Genomic DNA, 22,975 nt, shown 5'->3' with positions numbered 1-22,975 from the left:
TGGTTGTGTACTATAGAAATAAAGTAGATTGTAAAACAGAATAAAATTGTTACAGTGCTGTACATTTGGACATCTCAATATTCAAAAAGAACAAGTACAGTGCTCACAGTGTTTGATTGACATTTGTGTCTTCCAATCACAGAAATGGAATACATTTTGGTCCTGGAGCCATCTCAAACCTTAAGCAAATTGGTGGACTCAGAGCTACAAGGATACGACGCCTAATGCTGCACCAAACTCTCAAAAAAAACCAAAGATTTGATTTACATCCAACAAAACAATAGCAATAATGGCTTGCAAGATCATTTGAAGAATACAACTCTAATTCTAGGAAAATGAAACAAATCAAAACTCTGGCAAACTGCAAAGAACACACAAGCGTAACACAAAATTGTTGTTTTCATTGCTTAAAATAACGTTCAAAGTCCTGCTGCAAAGGTCACTGACTGAAATGGTCATGTTGCCTGGAGTGACAAAGAACATCTGGGATCTCTTCAGATAAAACACAAGAAGTTGCATTTATGCAATACCATTTATGTCAGCAAAAATCCCAATGCACCACACAAAAAGATGTAATAAAAACTAAATAGATGCAGAGCCAAAGAATATTTACTGCCCAAAAATGCAAACAAACACATTCAAGGTTGAACATGCCAGAATGATTTGTCGTTTTCCTAAGAAACAAACATTTTAAAAGAGGTCAAATGCAAACCAACAGATATTCCCAGATGTCATCACAAGCATCAGTAGAAGGCTGATAAAGCTGCAGAGAGATCTGCTCAGTTCCAGTACTAGGTAGACAAGCAAGAGGCTGGGAGAACACAGCAAGCCAAGCAGCATCAGGAGGTGGAGAAGTTGATGTTTTGTGTGTAACTTTTTTTTTAAAAAAGACTGGGGGCAGGTGGCAGGGGTGCTGCAGATAAGGAGGGGGGGGGGGGGGGGGGGGGGGGAGGGTGAGAGTTCAGGGAGCTTTTTGGGTGGGGAGAGGCACTGGGTGGTGTGGTAGGTGAGCACAGGTAGAGGATACGACCCATCAATGGAAGGAAGGGTCAATCAGAGGAATGGAAGGAAGAGGGGAGGGGCTGGGAAGAGAGTCAGGGATGAGGAGGTAATTTGAACTCTGAGAACTCAAATGTTGAGTTCTCCAGTCTGTAGGCTGTCCAAGTGGAAGATGGGGTCTTATTCCTCCAATTTGCGGTGTGATTCGCTGTGGCAATGGAGGCAGCCAAGGATGGTCATGTCAGAAAGGGAGTGGGAAGGGGAATTAAAATGGGCGGTGACTGGGGAGGTCAGAGGGGCCACTGCGGGCCCAGCTGAGATGTTCAGCAAAACGTGCCCTGAGTTTATGTTTGGTCCAATACCAACAACTTGAAAAAGGTTGAAATTGTACAAAATCAAGAAACAACCTTGTCGGAAGTTATATTTGACTAATATTATATTATAACAATAATATTTTATCTAGGAATAGGTTTCCAATCTAGTCAATTAATACCTTTTCAAGAAATCATATCATAAACCATGGATTCTGAACATCACAATTTTGCACCAACTGAAACCCAGCTAATACAGCAGAAAAAAAAGTGTTACGGTAATACATTTTCATATGTTTATACAGTTGTAGACTATAATAATCTAAGAAAGTCTATCCAAGTACAATGTGTACTTCCTAATCTTATGTTTGTACATGCAGAATAAAGTGAATACGGATATCTAACTTGACCCTTGATACACAGGAGAAACAGGATAACTCAACTGTGCACAATGTCACTTTGGAGAGGTTCCAAATTGAATTAATTCTTAGAACTGTTCATGGTTACATGGAATATTTACCTACTTGGGCTGATTTATACAATACAGCAACAACCCAAATTGTTGACATCTGACAACTCCTTTCTGGTACATCTTCAGTCTGTTCTGTGATGTGGTGACAGAAAGATGCATTCAATATAGCTATACCGTGCGCTGTTCATGAATTTACCAAGCTCCTTTCTAAAGTACTTTTTTAAAACAGAGTACACTCTCACATTGTGCTTCCCAGCCAAATCTCAGCAAATGCATAACAAGATGAAAATAAAGTCAATAATGTACTTCAACGAGAAAAAAGACAGCACACTCATTGTTTCAAATTGTGTGGTGCATAATGACTGACCAAGACAGCAACTTGACAGTCTCACAGTTGCATGGCTTCTCATTCAATGGGATGAAGTAGAGTGACATCATATTTTAAAACAATAATCGCACTACATTGGTCCTCCTGATCAGGCTTTTTCAATTACACTAGGTCTGCTGCTCATGCCAAAATGGGTGAAACTGACAAGATCTTAAGTACAGCAATTTCAGTGGAGTCGGATATTTTAAATGACCAGTTAATTCACCATCCAAAGGTAACCACATACATCCAAGTATTCTCTTACCAAGTATTATTTTTTGAGTCAACCTGAATCAGTGTAGTCAATTTCTCACTGTGGCTATCCCTTATAGCAGCTTCAGAACAATTTGAACGGTCGGGGGATGATAAACTCAATCTGCTTGTGAATTCTGACAGGGCAAGGTAGGGGTCCAATATTCAGGGAATACAACAATGGTCGCATGCAAAGATTTGGTAGTTGTGGTGGAACAGTTAGAACATGAAGGACACTTACAGCTGAGGATCCTTCTGGAAGAGGGCTAATGTTTCCTGTTAGCACAATGCGACACTAGATATTGATCTCAGCATTCCATTGGTCATTCTATTACCTGGGATTTTTATAGATTGTAAGAGTTATAAAGGGAGACCAAAACAGAGACTTAAAACAGCCACAAGAATCACCTCATCCATTTAGTTTTCCCGGCATAAATCTTACCCAAGTTATATCAAAGACAGTCTAAGCTAAAACATTTAACCCAAGTGTTATGATCCTCTTGATTAGAGCAGTGAACAGGTCAGAACCTAAAGTGAAAACTACTTCATACATGAATCTTTGCATTCATAAACAAAAGGTTGATCACAAACATTCACAGAGCTGTAGATGTTATATATAATGAGAGAACATTTATTTATTGCACAAGAAAGATAAAGCTATAAAATGAGGACAGTTGGAAAGATCTTAATACAAACATCAGAACAAAATTTCTACCTACTTGCCAACACTACCCTTGCAGATACTCAACTTCCAGTTGGTTTATCTTTGACAGCAGAGAAAGTTGTTCTCAATGATTCCTTTCCAAATCTTCTTGCAAGAACCTTTCACAGTTCCGATGCATAAATTTACTCAGTTCCACTAACTTGAAGACTTGTATACGCATTCTTCTGGCTTGGAAGCTCCAAACATTTCTGCTGAATCCCTACCCTCAATCCCATGCCTCCATATTTTGTGTCTCTGTAATTGCTATGATATCCCACTCTCATATTGCTAACCATGCCCTGAGTTCATCTGCCTTCCTGGTTAGGCCTCATGCATTGAAATAAATTCAGTTTAATTTAACTCGTACTCTTTTGTTCCTGCTTGCCCTGACTGTTTGACTTGCTTCTTTTCCCAATTGTGCCAGTATTAGAATGATCTCTGCTCACTACCACCCAGAGTCCCAGTCCCCCACCTTACTAGTTTAAATCCTTCCAAGCAGCTCAACCAAAACTCCCTGCCAATGTATTCGTCCCCTTCCAATTTTGGTGCAACGTGTCCTTCCTGTACAGGTCACTTCTACCCCAGAAGAGATTCCAATGATCCCAAAATGTCACCCTCACCTCCTGCACCAGCTCCTCAGCCACACACTCATCTGCTTTATCCTTCTATTCCTTCCCACACTAGTTCAAAACACTCAGGCTATTACGACCCTCGAGGACCTCCTTTTTAAATTTCTGCCGAATTTCCTATATACTCCATTTAGAATCTCATCTTTTTCCTTCCTATGTCATTAATTCCAATGTGTACAATGGCCTCTTGCTGGTACTACTCCCTTTTGAGAATATTCTGCACTCTGAGATATCCTTGATCCTGGCACTATGGAGACAACACACCAATCTGATTTGCCACTGTTGGCCGCAGAAACGTCTGTCTGTGTCTCTGACTAGAGAATTCCCTATCACAATCAATCACTTGAAACCTTGTTACTCCTTGAAACCCCAACATAGTCTTCATTACATTAAAGCCAGTCTCGATACCAGAAACTTGGCTGTTTGTACTATTTTCCCCAGAGAGTCCCATCACCCTCTACATTTTCCAAAACAGCAGATTTGTTTGAGAAGGGGATAGCCAGAGGAGACTGCTACACTACCTTCTTTCCTCTCCTACTTTTCCTGTAGTTAACCCATCTACCTGACTGTATCTGCAGCTTTTCTCCCTTCCTCTAACTGCAATCCATCACACCCGCTAACTCCTGTAAGTTCCTCATTCCCTCTAACTGCTGCTCCAACCAATCCATTTGATCTGATAGGATTCACTCTCCTAAAGGCCATGTTTGCAGTTTAACAATCTACAGACCCAGAAAGCAGCAGTCTTACTGCTCCAAAAATAAAACCCTGCTCCAAGCTAACTTAGTACCTGCGTTTTGTATGTTTTAATTTTAATCAAGAGATAGATCTCAATAAAACATATGACCAAAAAGAACCCAGTCTATTCACTATTAAAACAAAGACAACAAACCATACACTTATCGGCTTCTGTGCTGTGAGCTCTCCCACACACGTTGCTCCAAAACATCAGCTGTGAATTGCACTGTTCGTTAGCTTTTCTTAGACATACTTGGATGTCCAGAAATACTTGAACTCAAATACAAAGCCAAGTAGCTGTGCAGATTCACTGCTGTGTCAAACAGCAGTGTAGATTTCTTTCTCTCTCTCTCTCTCTCAAGCAAGAGTTGGAACTGTACCAAAATAGCTAGACGAGCTGTACATTACATTCTAAAGCACAGGTCTTCAGTACTCGTGACAGAATGTTGACAAGACCCACAGCCTTTGCAGTATCCAGTGCCTTCTCGATATCACATGAAATTAATTAAATTTGTTGAAGACTGGCATCTGTGATGATCTCGATCTGCTGAGGTTGGATCACCCACTTGACTCTTCTGGTTGAAGATTGTTTTAAATGCTTCAACCTCATTTTTTGCAATGAAGTGCTCGGCTCCCTCATCGTTGAGGATGGGTTTATTTGTAGACATTCCACCTCAAGTGAATTGTTTAATTATCTTCCACCATTCGTGACCAGATTGGCAGGACTGCAGGGCTTAGATCTGATCCAGTGGTTGAAGAATTACTTATTCCTGACATTACTTGCTGCTGATGTTGTTTGGCATGCAAGCTGTCCCATCTTGTTGCTTCACAAGGTAGACACCTCATTTTTAGGTATACCTGGCACTGCACTTGACATGCCCTCATGCACTCTTCATTAAACCAGGGTTGGTCTTCTGGCTCAACTATAAATGGTAAAGTGGGGCTTGCATCAGGCTGTGAGGTTGCAGATTGTTTTCGACTATAATTGTGCTGCCAATGCCTGTAACATCTCAAGGATGCTGAATACAGAGTTGAGAGACCTGTTCAAAACTTACCCCATTTGGTGAAATGATTGATAATATGGTCTCTGTGAATAATGATCTTCATCCCCATAACGACTGTGCTACAGTGCCTCCTAATAATATATCACAAACAGATGCATTTTCAGCAGGCAGATTCATGAAGATGTTTAAGGATTTTCTTCCCATCATGCTGGTGATCTTAACACCTTCTGTATAGATGCAATCTTGCCACTATGTCCACTACAGCTTAACCAGCGACGTGTGCCAGTGATGATGCCAAGCTACGCATCATAACCAACACTGCAATCCCCAACCCAAATACATTCTGCCGCATAAGTGTTTTTTCCAAAGGCAGATGAATATCGAGTAGCACTGGTTCATTCAAGAGGGTTAGGATTATGTGGCAAACAACTGAAGGTTCCTTAGCCATGGTTGATCTGATGCCATAAAACTTACTATGCCCATAGTTCATGTTGAGGACTCCCTGGGCACCTCTGTTTTAATCTTATTTCAGCCTCCAGCCATTAATGAAAAGGAGGATTTTGCAGGAGCATCATGGCAGTGTTTGCCGGTATCAATTCTGATGCTTAGGTCGATGCTACATGATCCATCGGGTTTAGTTCCTTTTTTAGGCTTTGATTCTTTCAGAGTGCAGTTAAGCCAAAGCACTGTTGTGTGTATCAACACATTAGGCTCAACCACCAAAGATCCTCATTGAGGATATTCACAAACCAAATGGGTTTCAAGACCAAAGATTCCTTTTAATTCCAGATCTCCAATTCAGATTCTACAATCTGCCGTGATGGGACTCAAATTCAGGTCCTTCAAGCATTTCCTGGGTTTCTCAATTACCAGAACAGCATTAACACCATCGCCATCCATGTTATTTTAAGAAAAACAACTGCCTTCACTGGAAGGAACAAAACTCACCTGTTTTTATTCTTTTTTTCTCAATGAAAATCAAATTCAAAAACTGATTATCACATATTATAACACAAGGGAAACAAAACCAGCTACTCAAAATACCCTTCTCAAGGTCCTCATCCATTTGATTTAAACCATTTTGAAAAGCTCCATATGTTGGAAATAAAACATCACCTACAAATCACAAACCCAAAAAGACATCAATTTCAGCAGATACAATATACAAGCCAGCTATTAGTTCAAAAAAGAATGCTCCAATGGCAGTAGATAAAAGATTGGAACTGCAAATGTAGACCTGAACCAAGGAGAGAAGGTTCACTCACTGTCTCAAGAAAAGTATAGTGTGAAAATGCTAATTGTACAGCAGTGAACTTTAAAGATAACTAACACGCACGACTGCTGATGGCCAAAAAAACTACTAACTGGGGCAGCACTACTGTCTCACAGCGGCAGGGACCCGGGTTCAATTCGCACCATGGGCGACAGTCTGTGTGGAGTTTGTACATGCTTCCCATGTCTGTGTGGGCTTCCTCCAGCTGCTCTGGTTTCCTCCCACAATCCAAACATGTGCAGGTTAGGTGAAATGGCTGTGCTAAATTGCCCACAGTGTTCAGGGATGTGTAGGTTAGGTGCATTAGGCAGGGGGAAATAGAGGACAATAGGGTAGGGGAGTGGGTCTGGGTGCGTTACTCCTTGGAGGGTCAGTGTGGACTTGTTGGGCCAAAGGGCTTGTTTCCACATTGTAGGATTCTATATAGAATTAACCAATCATGACCTCAGATGAAGATTGAACTTCATCCTCATAAGGACTGTGCCATAGCCATTCCTAATAATACATCATAAACAGATGCATTCAGCAGGCAGATTCGTGAGGATAAGGTTAAGGTTAAGGTTAAGTACTTTTTTTTCCTCGCATGTTAGTTATCTTAAAACCTGCTACACAGACCCAATCTTGCCACTATGTCCACTATGGCTTAACCAGTTAGATGTGCCAGTGATGATGCCATGCTACTCTTGGTAACCAACACTGCAGTCCCCAACCCACGCAAAGGACTCTTGATTTTCTTCTTATATTTTCTTTTTGGATTGGATACCAACTTAATGTTGACACATATCTGATGTTACTACTTTATTATTTTTCCTTGGCATTCGCAGATTCAAAAAAAAAATTACTCTTCCTTTAACTCAAGCAAATCTTGCAATTGGTTACTTGTTGACAACAGTTATTTTGTTAACATTATAATAAAGTAGAAGAAGGTTTTGCTTCCAGCTAAAAAGAAGTTGAATCTTTGTTGCAAACAATCAAGAGAGGTTGGAGAAAAGGCGAACCAATTCACTAGTCTCAGCTCAAGTTAAAATGTCTTCCTCATGCACTGAGTGGAAACAGGAAACCATTTCATGCATTCTTTTCCCCATTCACACGATTTACTCAAACTGTAAAATGGGACGTTCCTACAAACAGCTGAAGAGGACATTCCAAGACTGTACGGCTATAGGGAGATCACCTTTTCTTTACCCAACAAGCAAAACTTCAACTACAGCCATCATGAATTTGCAAAAGAGATCAAGGACTCACCAGCAGTGCTCACTGAATTGTTGTACTGAGAGTTATCCATAAATTTCCGGGAAGTAGATCCCAAGTTAACATCAATAATAGGAACAGAAGATGCATCTTTGCCAAGTAAGCTGTACAAAAACAAACACATCCCTGTCAATATTTGGCCACAAATGGTCACAGCTTAGTATCAAGTCAACTAAATGTCAAACGCAAGAAAATTTTGGAAGCTAGATAAATTTTGGAAGCTCAGAGGCTGATAAAATCGTGGAAATAGTTAACAGGTTAGGCAGCATTTCTGGAGGGCCAATAAAGTGTTTACATTTCTGCTCACTGTTCTATCAACAGAATATATTTGAAATACCAAGGGAAATCTGTTCTAACTTCGACAAACTACAGACTTCAACAGTACAGTTATTACATGAAAAGCACCAATGCTTTATCTGTATGTCTCTTTAACCGTAAAATCAAAATCATCAGTGTAGAGTCAACATCAAGCTAATCTGGTCACTATGGCTGTGGCTGACAGGACAATATTACAGCCTTAAGAAGTCACAATCAAAATGCAGGTACATAATCCTTGATCCAAAATTCTGAAATCCGAAAAGCTCTGAAATCTGATTTTTTTTTTTCCCCCCCCAGAGTGTGGAGTGCCATTTTGGCGTGCGAACAAGTGACTCAATTCCACAACCACTAGAACCACATCACTCAGATGTGACATGGTGACATGGTCCAGCATTGGCAGTAGTCAATTGTGCCTCAGTGCCTATATTATTCACTTGTGTGTCTGTCGTTAGGATTTCTAAAAAATTTCACTGTGAAAGTGTCATTTATTCCGAAATCCGAAAAACGACTGGTCCAAAGGATTTCAGAAAAAGGATTGTGTACCTGTACTGTGGTGACGCAGGTCAATATCATTCAGGTTTTCACAGCAAATCCATGCAGGAGTGGATTTATGTTTAGTGCGCCAAATTAGCTCTACAAGAAAATCGAGGGTTCACACAACTTTAAAAATGAAAAGCATACACAGAATAGATATTTGATAAATATGACAAAGGCAGAAAATACTGCTCCATGTAACAAGGAAATAGGGGGTACAACTAATTGGTAAAGTCAGAGGGGAATGATTTAAAAAGGGACCTAAGGGGCAACAATCTCATGCAGAGGGTGGAGCATGTATAGAATGAGCTGTCAGAGGAAGTGGTGGAGGCTGATAAAATTGCAACATTTAAAAGGCATCTCGATGGTTACATGAATAGGAAGGGTTTAGAGGGATATGGGCCACGTGTTGGCAAATGGGAGTAGCTTTATTTAGGTACCTGGTAGGCATGGACAAGTTGGACCAAAAAGGTCCGTTTCCGCGCTGTACAGCTCTAGAATGCTATTACAGGCAATGAAGGTCAAATGGTACCCTGTTGTGTTGTATCTATTCAATCATGCTAATTCAAGTGATTCAACAATTCTAATCTGATCGTTTATCACAACAGAAATACATATTCATGTGTGACAAGCTCCAATCATTAGTATGCCCGAAATTAAACATATTTGGAATTTTACAGCAAAAGATACAAGGCGAAAACTGAAAGCAAAAATGATTTCCTGTCTGTTCACAACTATCACTGGACACAACGGCCCTGTTACTACATTGTTTCCACAAATATGTACTAGGACTATGGTATAAACTTGATAAATAGAACATTGAACAGTACAGCACAGTACAGGGCTTAGCAAGTTTTGAGAAGATTTGTGGCTCAGGTTGACGTTCTGGATTAAGTTTGTTTGCTGAGCTGTAAGGTTCATTTTCAGACAATGTCTGAAAACGAACCTTGCAGCTCAGCGAGCAAACTTACATCCCACTGTACAGGCCCTTCAGCCCTCGATGTTGTGCTGACCTTTTATCCTACTCTAAGATCAGACTGACCTACTACCCTTCATTGTACTATCGTCCATGTGCCTATCCAGGAGTAGCTTACATGTCCTTAATGTATCTGACTCCACCACTGTTTGTAGTGCATTCCACACCCACTAGAACCACGTCACTCTGTGTAAAAGATCCTATCTCTGACATATCCCCAAAACCTTCCCCTAATCACCTTAAAATTGTGCCCCCCCTCCTTGCGATTGACCTTTCCACCATGAGAAAAAGTGTCTGGCTATTCACCTTATCTATGCCTCTCATCATCTTGTACACTTCTATCAAGTAACCTCTCATCCTTCTTCACTCCAATGAGAAAAGCCCTGGCTCCCTCAAGCTTTATTCATAAGACATGCCCTCCATTCCAAGTAGTACCTTGGTAAATGTCCTCTGTACACCTTCTCTAAAGTTTCCACATTCTTCCAAAGAATGACGTGACTAGACCCGAACACAATATTCCAAGTGTAGTCCATCCAGGGCTCGATAGAGCTGCAGCATAACCTTATGGCTCTTAAACGCAATCCTCCTGCTAATGAAAACCAACACACGACACGTTTTCTGAACAACTCTATCAACTTGGGTGGCAACTTCGGAGGGATCTATGGACATGGATCCCAAGATCTCTGTTCCTCCACACTGCCAAGAATCCTGCCTTTAACCCTGTATTCTTCATTTAAATTCCACCTTTCAAAGTGAATCACTTCACACTTACCCAGGTTGAACTCCATCTGCCATTTATCAGCCCAGTTCTGCATTCTGTCAACAATATCTACTATCCACCACTCCACCAACCTTCGTGTCATCAGCAAACTTACTTACCCACCCTTCCACTTCCTCATCCAAGTCATTTATAAAAATCACAAATAGCAGAGGTGCCATAACCTATCCCTGCAGAACACTACTGGTCACCAAGTTCCAGGCTGAATACCTGACATCTACCACCACCCTCTGTTTTCTATGGGCCAGCCAATTCTGTATCCAAATAGCCAGATTTTTAAAACTGAAAAGCACATAGTTCTATATCAAAACCACATCAACATATTACCCAATGCTTGCAGCTTGTTTGCTCATAAAGCACTCAATAAATTATTTTCAGTTGACCACTGGTCTTCATGAACTGGTGTTCAACTTCAATTTTTTTTAAACAAAAGACGTACTGGAAATGGCTGCATACACAAAATGTCGAGCAATCTTTCAATCCCACCAAATGGAAAAGTGAGACAAGATACTGACCAGCTTAGTGGGAGGAAAAGTGAGAAAATGCAACTGTGAGCAAACAAGAACTTACCTCACTTCATTGAATCAAACTTATGCTCAAATCCCCTAAATTTTCATTTGTGTTCAAAGTTTTGATTTTAGATTTGCTTCTTTTGAAAATGAACACTTTTAACTTTGTAGCAAGCATCACTAAGAAAACAGAATGTCCAGATCGAGTTGAGTTGACGTTAGTTCACGTGGCTACCCAGAAAAAGATCTTCAAATCAACAACAGTTGATAACTTGATAATGAAAAAGAACAAAGCATGCAGTCTTGGTGACAGGAGCCAAAATAATTCCTTGCAACAGCGGATTGATTCTGCCAAGAACGTATTTGCTCAAGATCGAAAATTGGACCATAGAATATCTTCTGTAATCTCAGCGGTCAGAAAGCTGCATGGAGAGATAGATTTGCAGCCATCTTTGCTCGCTCTCATTATTGATTTTGAATCACAGAGAGACAGAATTCTGCTCCCATATCCAAGAACTGAAACACACAGTTCAAAGATTCGAAAGCTGACAAAATGCGTCAGGTGTTCATGTTACACACAGAGTCATAGAACATAGAAATGTACAGCACAAAAACAGACCCTTCAAACCAACTCATCCATGCTGACCAGATATCCTAACTTAATGTAGTCCCATTTGCCAGCACTTGACCCATATCCCTCTAAACCTTTCCTACGCATATACACATCCAGATACCTTTTAAAAGCTCTAACTGTACCAGCCTCCACCATTTGGTCTGGCAGCTCATTCCACACACGCAACACCCTCTGAAAATGTTGCCCCTCAAGTCCCTTTTATATCTTTCCCCTCTGACTCTAAACCTATGCCTCTTAGTTCTGGACTCCCCCAACCGAGGGAAAAGACCATATCCATTTATGATATCCATGCCCCTCATGATTTTATAAACCTCTGAGGTCACCCCTCAGACGTGCCTCTCCCTTTCGGTCAAATCCTCCAAACCTGGCAACGTCCTTGCAAATCTTTTCTGAACCCTTTCAAGTTTCACAAACATTCTTCTATGAGGAAGGAGACCAGAATAGCACAAAATATTCCAAAAGTGGCCTAACCAATGTCCTGTACAGCTACAACGTGACCTCCCAGCTCCTATACTCAATATGGCCAAAGGAAAGCATACCAAACACCTTCTTCACTATCCTATCTACCAGCAACTTTCCTTTCAAGAAACTATGAACCTGCCTTCCAAAGTCTCTTTGTTCAGCAACATTCCCCAGACCTTACCATTAAGTGTTCCTTCAACATCCTGCAAGATAGTGTTGTTGGCTCTCTTATTCAGGATGTCACCACAGAACTCATTGATTTGCAATCGGCTACAGTCATAATAATCACACCAAAACACTTCATGCACGTGAATATTTTCATTGCAACTCAGCTTTTCAGTCATCTGCTTGAGTTATTACAAAGGATGTCTAGTGAAGTTATTTTAGATTGAAACTTAATACTTTCCAGAAATGCCAGTATTTGAAATCATATTTTAAACTTAACATAGAAAACTACCACTACCATTAGGGAAAGTTAAGGGAGCACAGATTTTCAAAGTATTCATCAGGCCTACTCAAGCATGCTTTCTGATTGGCACTTTGGAACAGAACTGGCAAATTTCAGAAGGGAGGTCATTTTCCTTTCTCCATTCAGGAAGTAGTGTATTTGACAGTTATGCAGAACTTGAAAGAAATAGTAGATAAGCAGATTGACAGATTTCCATGCAATTAAAAAAAAGAAGCAAATCACATAGGGATTTTAAGCGGCTCATGTTGCTGCAGTTCTGATGAAGAGTCACCAGATTTAAAAAGCTAACTCTGCTTTCTTCACACAAACGATGGCACATCTACTGAGTTGCATCAACAAGTTTTGTTTTTGTTGAAGCAATCCACTGTGCCTGTAATGATTGAAAGTACTCTTCTTCAGGCAACTGAGCCATAAATATCCAACAACATAACACTTCAGTATGAGAGAAATCCAAGTACCTTGAATGAGATATCGACTCGTGTGCTTTCACGACAGTTATTAATATCACCATACCCCATGAAATACATCAGGATCTATCCTGCTTTATGATTTCATCTTTACATTAAATGTTTGAGTGTTATTGTTTTAAATCTAATTTAAGTGAAAAGACAACTTTTGTTGCTCAAAGCTGTTCAAAGATGAATTGTCCATTATTGGTATTAGAGATTCTCAGGTTTAGATAGGGTCGACAGTGAGAATCTTTTTCCACGTATGGAGTCAGCTATTACAAGGGGGCATAGCTTTAAATTAAGGGGGGGTAGGTATAGTACAGATGTTAGGGGTAGGTTCTTTACTCAGCGAGTCGTGAGTTCATGGAATACCCTGCCAGTAGCAGTGGTGGACTCTCCCTCATTATGGGCATTTAAGCGGGCATTGTACAGGCATATGGAGGATAGTGGGCTAGTGTAGGTTAGGTGGGCTTGGATCGGCGCAACATCGAGGGCCAAAGGGCCTGTACTGCGCTGTATTCTTCTATGTTCTATGTTTGGTTGAACTTTGTTTCCAATTCTCATTGCTTCCATCAGCATTTTTGTAAATTAATCATTGGTTAACGCTGAAAGTTCTAGGCATAACATTCATCATGCCCTTGGCAAAGTAACGTTCCATGTAATCAGCACAATGTGATAACTGCAGTCTAAGCATGCAGGCAACTTTTCTTTTTGTCTTCTAGGTGTTTGACAGAAGGCCCATTCTCTCATATGCTTCCGTGAATGTTTCAAATGTTGAATTTGGGCACCAACACAAGTGTCACCTGCTCAACAGCGGGGAAGAGTGGGGAAGATCAGGAGAAAAGAGAGAACCTGTTTGTTTAATTTCTTTCATGAAATAAGCATCTGTTCTGCTTTCCAGATGAGAGAGATGAGATCACATATACAAGAAAGGATCCATTAAAGAAAAGTACATCACAGCAGCAACCTCCAACATACGGTCTTTAACTGACCTTCAAAAGATTATCATCTCTGTCAACTGGAAGGTACAAATTGTTCTGCTCCTAGCTGATCATACTATTGGACAAGTCAGATCTCACAGTCAAAGTTGGACCGTTTAGTCTTTTTAGGTTAGTTAGTTAACATGATAGCGAGTTATAAAACATTCACGAAGGTGGCAGACTTTTTTTTAAAAAGCAGAACACGTGTTTATGACACAAAAGGGAACAAAACCAACAAGTGCTCTCTTTTCAAGACTGACATTATCCTCAAGAAAAGAGGGAAGACCTTTTGTGCTAGTGCAGAGATATCCCTTCTATCTACCTCAGGGTGGACCATTGCAAAAATCCTCCTTCATCGTCCTCTCCAGTGACTGAAGGACTCCTCCCAGTGTCAAAAATCAGACTGCGTCCATCAAAAGGCAGCCCATTCATCATTGAATTTTTGATTCAGTGACAGTAACAACAAGGTACAGAACAAGTTTCTGATCAGGATGATTCTGTTTCATGGGGAGCCTGCAGTTAATGTATTGTTTAGTTTGCTCACTTAGTTGATAAAGATCATGGGTTTGGAAGTGTGGCAAAGTTGGTCCTTTTGCACAGTTAGTGTGCCCTGGAGTATTGTTCAGAGAGGGGGTCATTGGCCAGGCTCCAACTAGGCTGGGTTTGAAAGATTTATTGGGGCCCTTTTCATTTACCCCTAACAGATAATACATTCGGCCGAACACTTTCATGTCTTAAAGCAAACTGGTATAATGAAGGGGCGTGGCCAGTTCTCCAGCTGCGCAGGTCAGTTCAGTTCAGAGGTTAGTTGAGTCAGGGTCACAGTTGAAACTGGAAGCTGTCTCCCTCCTTCTGCCCTGTAGAAGGCTGTAAGCTTTTTATGTCAATTTTACTCTTCGTGTTAAGGGACTGGTGCAGTATTTTCCAACAGCATCATGAAGTTGGGATAGTCTGTTGGATTTTTGGACAGGATAAGTTATTCAGGTATTCTATTTTCGGTTCATCGTGTTTCATTCTGTAATTTTGTAAATGCATTCTGTTTGTTTAAAACTTGGCAGTCAGACCACCTGATTCACTCTTTGCAGGATTTGTTTATACTTAGAAATTGGGATTCGAATTGTTTGGACTCCGACAGCGAGCAATAGATGTTGGTGCTTTTTATTTCAGGTTTGATTTGGTTGGGTAACCAGTGCTTGGAATAGCAATGGCTCGTTCAGTCACCAAGAGTTTTCTGGAGGTGGAAGAAGTGACCTTGGAAGTTTTAGAACAAGTAGGTAAGGCCAAACTACAGGAATTAGTAAACAAGATGGAGTTGAAGCTACCTACGATCGTTAGGAAAGATGAGATGATTACAGCAAGAGCTCAGCATTTAAATCTGCTGGAAACACCATCAGGATCTGTAGAGATGGCAAAAATTCAATTGCAAATGAAGCAGCTTGAGTTAGAGGTGAGAGGGAAGGAAAGGGCAGCAGAAATGAAACAGCTTGAGTTATAATTAAAAGCAGAAGAGAAAGAAAAGAGAGAGTTTGAACTTCAGAAAATGACACTTAAAAAGGAAAGTCAGCTTAAAAAGGATGGAGATGAAGGTTGAATGTAGGCTAAGTGTGGAAGAGCACAGATTTAAAACAGCAAGGTTAGCAGCTGAAGCTGCTGATGGTTATGAATTGGTCCATAAAACACTGTTTGGCTTCCAGAATCAACTTCAGTCCATGACGGATAAAAACTGGGACAAACAGAAAACCTCACATGAAAAGGGAAAGGTAGATCTCATAAGGATCATAAGGATAATTTACCACAGGGTAAAAAGAAAACACTTGAAGGGATAAAGAAAGTAAAAAAGCTCCGGTGTTTTCATTGCGATAAGATAGGTCACAAGAAATCACAGTGTTCGTGGGCTTGGAAAAAGCCAGATGTAGGAAAACCGGTTAAGCCTGGGATTTTTGTTGGAATGGTAAAAGAAAGCATAAAGGAAGCTAGAAAGCTGCATCAGAGTGTACAAGATGATCAGAGTAAGTGCCAGATTTGCTTAGAAAACATACCTGCAAAGGTAGAGTTTAATCACATAGGCCAGGAGTAGCAGGTAGAGGGGTAACAATATTAAGGGACACAGGATCCATTCAGTCTGTGATGCTGAAGGACACAGAGGTACATAATCCTGAGGGACTATTGCCAGAAAAGGTACTGGTAATGGGAAATCACAGTAAGACAAAAAGTGCTCAATTAAAGTGAGGCTAGAGAGTCTAGAAAAGAGCAGAGAATTTGTGGCAGGAGTACTGGACAAACTCTCAGCTGCAGGAATCCAATTTGTCTTTGCGAATAATATAGCTGATTTACAAGTAGGCATGCTGCCTACAGTGGTTGAAATGCCAGTGGAAACGCAGGTAACTGAAGCAATGCAGGACTCTAATTCTGGAATCCTTCCTGATTATGTGGTAACGAGGTCACAAAATCACCAGTTGAAACAGGACAGATCGAAGGTTAGAGCTAAGGAAGCTGAAGCAGTATTCGCAGAGATTGTGTTCAGTCAGATAGTTGAGACAAAACAGGAGGCATATGGTGGTCATGAAAATATTTTTAGCTCAGCTAAACTAATTGAGTTACAGCAGAAAGATGAAAATTTAAAGCAGTTGTATCAAAAGGCATTGCCAGAGAAGGAATATGAATGTATCCCCGAGGTTGTTACCTGAAAAATGATATCATAATGAGGAAATGAAGACCATCACATCGTCATGAAGATGAGAAATGGGCAATACTTGATCAAATCATACTGCCAGTGGGATATAGAAAGGAGGTTTTACGAGTGGCACATCAGCTACCACTTGGAGATCACTTAGGAGTGAGCAAAACACAGGTTAAAATACTGATATTTTTACTGGCCTGGACTGCACAAGGATGTGGTTATATATTACACATCTGGCAAAATTTGTCAGGTAATTGGAAAACCACAGGCGGTAATAAAACCTGCACTTTTAATACCTGTTCCAGCATTTGAGGAACCTTTCACAAGAGTCGTGACTGATTGCATAGGTGCCCTACCTCAAACAAAACGTGGGAAATCAGTATTTTTAACAATAATGGATGTAACAAATAGATTTCCAGAGGCCGTCCCATTACATAATACTATAGCTAACAGGATTGTAGAGGAATTACTCAATTTTTTTTTACTTGATACAGGCTACCAATACAGATACAGTCAGATCAAGGGTCAAACTTCACATCAAAATTAGTCAAGGTAGCTATGGACAGCTTAGGCATAAAACAATTCAAGTTTACTGCCTACCATTCAGAATCACAGGGAGCACTACAGAGGTGGCATCGGACATTAAAGACCATGTTGAGGACTTATACAGTACTAGCCAGATGATTGAGCTAAGAGAATTCCGTTTGACATTTTTGGATCAGAGATGCACCAAATGAATCAATCAAATTCAGTCCATTTGAATTAGTTTTTGGGCATGAAGCAAGAGTTTCATTAAAATCGATTAAGGGGAAATTCCTAAGTCTGAATTCAGAGACCATGCATTTGGACTATGTGTCAAATTTTAGAGAACAATTAAATAGAGCTGAGGAGTTGGCTTGACAGCATTTAAAAGTATTGCAGCATGCAATGAAACCGGAAGCAGACAACAAATCAAAAATTCACAATTTTGTTATCAGGGATAAGGTATTAGTGTTACTTCCAGTAATAGATGAGCCTTTAAAAGCAAGGTTTAGTGGACCTTATAAAATCGAAAGGAAAGTGAGTGAAGTAAACTACTTGAGGTACTCAACACAGGAAGAAATCTCAGAGTATGTCCTATGAATATGGTCAAAAGGCACTTTGACAGGAAAGATAAGCAAGAGAAGAAGGCGCTAATGATTACAACACCTGTACTTTCTCCAAGTTCAGAGGATTCTGAATTGGACAGTCCTCAAATCAAATGGGACAATGAAGAAGTTGTCAAAAATTGAGATATATCGAGTTAACTTGTTAAAACAAAAATCAAAAAGACCTGGAAGAGTTACTACTTTCACTTGGGGAGATACGTGGAAATAAACTGGGAAGTACTAACCTAATTGTGCATGATGTAGATATAGGAGATGCTGTTCAGATTAAGCAACATCCTTGTAGACACAACCGTCAAAAATTGGCACAGGTTCGGAACGGGATTGAACGTATGCTCCAAGACAACAGAATCAAAGCGAATTACAGTGACTGGAGCTCACCTACACTAAATGATGCCCAAGCCAGATGGTACCCAACAGTTGTGTGGACTATCGCAAAATCAATGCAATTCCAAAGACTGATGCACATCCAATTCCGCTCTTGGAAGATAGTGTTAAAAAGATGAGACAAGCAACTTCTAAGTTGGCTCAGAGGCTACAGGCAAGTACCTTTGTCAGAGAGAGCAAAGGCAATTTCTGCTTTCATAATGCCAAATGGACTATGAATTGAACGTCATGCCATGTAGTATGAAAAACGCTCTGGCCACATTTCAGTGACTAACTAATAAGGTCATTGCCGGATTACTCAACCGTGTGGTGTACATCGATGACCTGGTGGTGATTTTTAATCATTCATGGAAGGAGCATTTACAACATTTTCTCGGACTCCTTTGATCAACTTCAGAAGGCAGGCTTGGTGATAAACTTGGCTAAAAGCAAATGTGCTAAAGCCCAAGTCATGTTCCTAAACATGCTAGTGGACACAGACAAATGGCCCCACGGGATGCGAGAAAAAAGTAATTGGGGAATTTGCCATTCCGTCGAGGAAAAGAGCAGTACTATGGTTCATGGGATTGAGTGGATTTTATCCAATGTTTGTACTGAATTTTAGTAGCATGGCTGCTCCACTCAATGAATGGCTAAAAAAAAAATGAAGACGTTTCAGTGGACAGCAGTCTGTCAGAAGACATTTGACAGTCTTAAAACCATGTTAACCACTGTCCCTGTGTTAGCCACACCTGACTATGCAAAGCCTTTCAAGGTGACTATTGATACGAGAGATGTGGGTGTCAGTGCTGTGCTCCTGCAGAAAGTCGACTGGAAAATAGAAACACATTTTGGGTACATCTCCAGGAAATTGAACGTTCATCAGCAGAGATATTCGACAGTCAAGAAAGAGACTTTGAGCTTTGTGTTGGCATTACAAAATTTCAGTGTTTATATATTACTGGCAATGTATCTGAAACAATCACATACACTGTTCATAAACTATTGAGCTTTGTGGAGAAAGTTAAGGACAAAAATGCCAAACTGTTTAGATGGAGCTTGTTGTTACTGCCATTCACTTGAAAATTGTGCACGTGGCAGGATGAGAAAACATGTTTGCCAACGCCTTGTAGAGACTCGACCGAGAAACGGAGGCGTTCGGTGACAGGAGAACCACAGACTGAATCCAAATGTCGCTCTGCATGTTTGCATGTTCATGGTCAGTACATGTTGTATGTGTTTTAGGGAACTAACCACTATTTTCTGATGTTTTGAAAAATGAAGCCATCTTTGGGTATTGATGGTTCATTTTTTTGAAAAAGGCAAGGAGAGAGAGGTGTCACGAAGCAGGTCCTTTGACAAGATTACTGTGCCCTGGAATGTTTTTCAGAGAGGGGGTAATTGGCCAGGCTCCAATTAGGATGCGTTTCAAAGATTTCTTTGGGTCCTTTTTGTTTCCCCCTAACAGATAATACCTCTGGGTGAAGGCTTTCATGTCTAAACATAAACTGGTATAATCAAGGGGGTGTGGCCAGCACTCTACCTGTGCATGTCAGTTCAGTTCAGGGGTTAGTGGAGTCAGGGTCACATTTGAAACTGGAAGCTCTCTCCCTCTTTCTGCCCTTCTGACTTGGTAACCTGGAAGCTTTTTGTGTCATTTTTACTCTCTTTGCTAAGGGTCTATTTATTGGGATTGGTGCAAGTATTTTAGAACAGCATCACTAAGTTGGGATATCCTATCCAAAAATCTGGCAGGCTAAGTTATTTGTGTATTCTATTTTTGGTTCATGGTGTTTTATAGAATCATACAAACATAGAGATGTACAGCATGGAAGCAGACACTTGGGTCCAACCAGGCCATGCCGACCAGATATCCCAACCCAATCTAGTCCCACCTGTCAGCACCCAGCCCAGATCCCTCCAAACCCTTCCTATTCATATACCCATCCAAACGCCTCTTAAATGTTGCAATTGTACCAGCCTCCACCACATCCTCTGACAGCTCATTCCATACATGTACCACCCTCTGCGTGAAAACGTTGCCCCTGAGGTCTCTTTTATATCTTCCCCCTCTCACCCTAAACCTATGCCCTTTAGTTCTGGACTCCCCGACCCCAGGGAAAAGACTTGGCCTATTTATCCTATCCATGCCCCTCATAATTTTGTAAACCTCTGTAAGGTCACCCCTCAGCCTTCGACGCTCCAGGAAAAAACAACCCCAGCCTGTTCAGCCTCTCCCTGTAGCTCAGATCCTCCAACCCTGGCAACATCCTTGTAAATCTTTTCTGAACCCTTTCAAGTTTCACAACATCTTTCCAATAGGAAGGAGACCAGAATTATACGCAATATTCCAACAGTGGTCTAACCAATGTCCTGTACAGCCGCAACACGACCTCCCAACTCCTATACTCAATACTCTGACCAATAAAGGAAAGCATAGCAAACACCTTCTTCACTATCCTATCTACCTGCGACTCCACTTTCAAGGAACTATGAACCTGCACTCCATGGTCTCTTTGTTCAGCAACACTCCCTAGGACCTTACCATTAAGTGTATAAGTCCTGCTAAAATTTGCTTTCCCAAAATGCAGCACCTCGCATTTATCCGAATTAAACTCCATCTGCCACTTCTCAGCTCATTGGCCCATCTGGTCAAGATCCCGTTGTAAGCTGAAATAACCCTCTTGGCTGTCCTCTACACCTCCAATTTTGGTGTAATCTGCAAACTTACTAACTGTACCTCTTATGCTTATATCCAAATCATTTATGTAAATGACAAAAAGTAGAGGGCCCAGCACCAATCCTTGTGGCACTCCACTGGTCACAGGCCTTTAGTCTGAAAAACAACCCTCCACCACCACCCTCTGTCTTCTACCTTTGAGCCAGTTCTGTATCCAAATAGCAAGATTTCCATGTATCCCATGAGATCTACGAGGAGAAAGTGAGGTCTGCAGTTGCTGGAGATCAAAGTTGAAACTTTATTGCTGGAACAGCACAGCAGGTCAGGCAGCATCCAGGGAACAGGAGATTCGACGTTTCGGGCACAGGCCCTTCCTCAGGACTGTGCCCGAAACGTCGAATCTTCTGTTCCCTGGATGCTGCCTGACCTGCTGTGCTGTTCCAGCAATAAAGTTTCAAAACCCATGAGATCTAACCTTGCTAATTAGTCTCCCATGGGGAACCTTGCCGAACGCCTTACTGAAGTCCATATAGATCACATCTACTGCTCTGCCCTCATCAATCTTCTTTGTTACTTCTTCAAAAAACTCAATCAAGTTTGTGAGACATGATTTCCCACGCACAAAGCCATGCTGACTATCCCGAATAAGTCCTTGCCTTTCCAAATACATGTATATCCTGTCCCTCAGGATTCCCTCCAACAACTTGCCCACCACTGAGGTCAGGCTCACCGGTCTATAGTTCCATGGCTTGTCTTTACCGCCCTTCTTAAACAGTGGCACCACGTTTGCCAACCTCCAGTCTTCCGGCACTTCACCTGTGACTATCGATGATACAAATATCTCAGCAAGAGGCCCAGCTATCACTTCTCCAGCTTCCCAGAGTTTTCGGGTTCACCTGATCAGGCCCTGGGGATTTATCCACCTTTCATCGTTTCAAGACATCCAGCACTTCCTCCTCTGTAAACTGGACATTTTGCAAGATGTCACCATCTATTTCCCTACAGTCTATATCTTTCATATCCTTTTCCACATTAAATACTGATGCAAAGTATTCATTTAGTATCTCCCCCATTTTCTGTGGCTCCACACAAAGGCTGCCTTGCTGATCTTTGAGGGGCCCTATTCTCTCCCTAATTATCCTTTTGTCCTTAATATATTTGTAAAAACCCTTTGGATTCTCCTTAATTCTAATTTGCCAAAGCTATCTCATGTCCCTGTTTTGCCCTTCTGATTTCCTTCTTAAGTCTCCTCCTACTTTCTTTATACTCTAAGGATTCACTCTATCTATCCTATCTGTACCTAACATATGCTTCCTTCTTTTTCTTAACCAAACTCTCAATTTCTTTAGTCATCCAGCCTTCCCTTTCACCCTGACAGGAATATACTTTCTCTGGATTCTTGTTATCTCATTTCTGAAGGCTTCCCATTTTCCAGCCGTCCCTTAACCTTCGAACATCTGCCTCCAATCAGCTTTCAAAAGTTCTTGCCTAATACCATCAAAATTGGCCTTTCTCCAATTTAGAACTTCAACTTTTAGATCTGGGCTATCCTTTTCCACATCCATTTTAAAACGAATGGAATTATGGTCGCTGGCCCCAAAGTGCTCCCCCACTGACACCTCAGTCACCTGCCCTGCCTTATTGCCCAAGAGTAGGTCAAGTTTTGCACCTTCTCTAATAGGTACATCCACATACTGAATCAGAAAATTGTCTTGTACACACTTAAATTCCTCTCCATCTAAACCTTTAACACTATGGCAGTCCCAGTCGATGTTTGGAAAGTTAAAATCCCCTACCATAACTACCCTATTATTCTTACAGATAGCTGAGATCTCCTTACAAGCTTGTTTCTCAATTTCCCTCTGATGATTGGGGGGTCTATAATACAATCCCAAAATGGTGATCATCCCTTTCTTACTTCGCAGTTCCACCCAAATAACTTCCCTAGAGGTATTTCTGGGAATATCCTCCCTCAGCACAGCTGTAATGCTATCCCTTA

The 22,975-nt window shown here is 41.0% G+C and overlaps 1 protein-coding gene across 1 annotated transcript in view; it reads right to left on the bottom strand.

The window, feature by feature from the left end:
* Window positions 1-22,975, bottom strand: part of exoc4 (exocyst complex component 4) — a 604,047-nt gene that overhangs the window by 540,182 nt on the left and 40,890 nt on the right. The window contains exon 4 of the mRNA XM_043714034.2: window positions 7,991-8,100. Coding sequence (XP_043569969.2) covers window positions 7,991-8,100 — 110 coding nt within the window. The remainder of the gene's footprint in view (window positions 1-7,990; window positions 8,101-22,975) is intronic.

The sequence above is a fragment of the Chiloscyllium plagiosum genome, unplaced genomic scaffold (assembly GCF_037043375.1).
Source record: "Chiloscyllium plagiosum isolate Xiang-an unplaced genomic scaffold, Cpla_swu_hap1 HiC_scaffold_23, whole genome shotgun sequence".
In the NCBI taxonomy this organism is placed as follows: Eukaryota; Metazoa; Chordata; class Chondrichthyes; order Orectolobiformes; family Hemiscylliidae; genus Chiloscyllium; species Chiloscyllium plagiosum.
The sequence above is the reverse complement of the archived record's forward strand: the minus strand, read 5'-3'. Positions and strand labels throughout refer to the sequence as shown.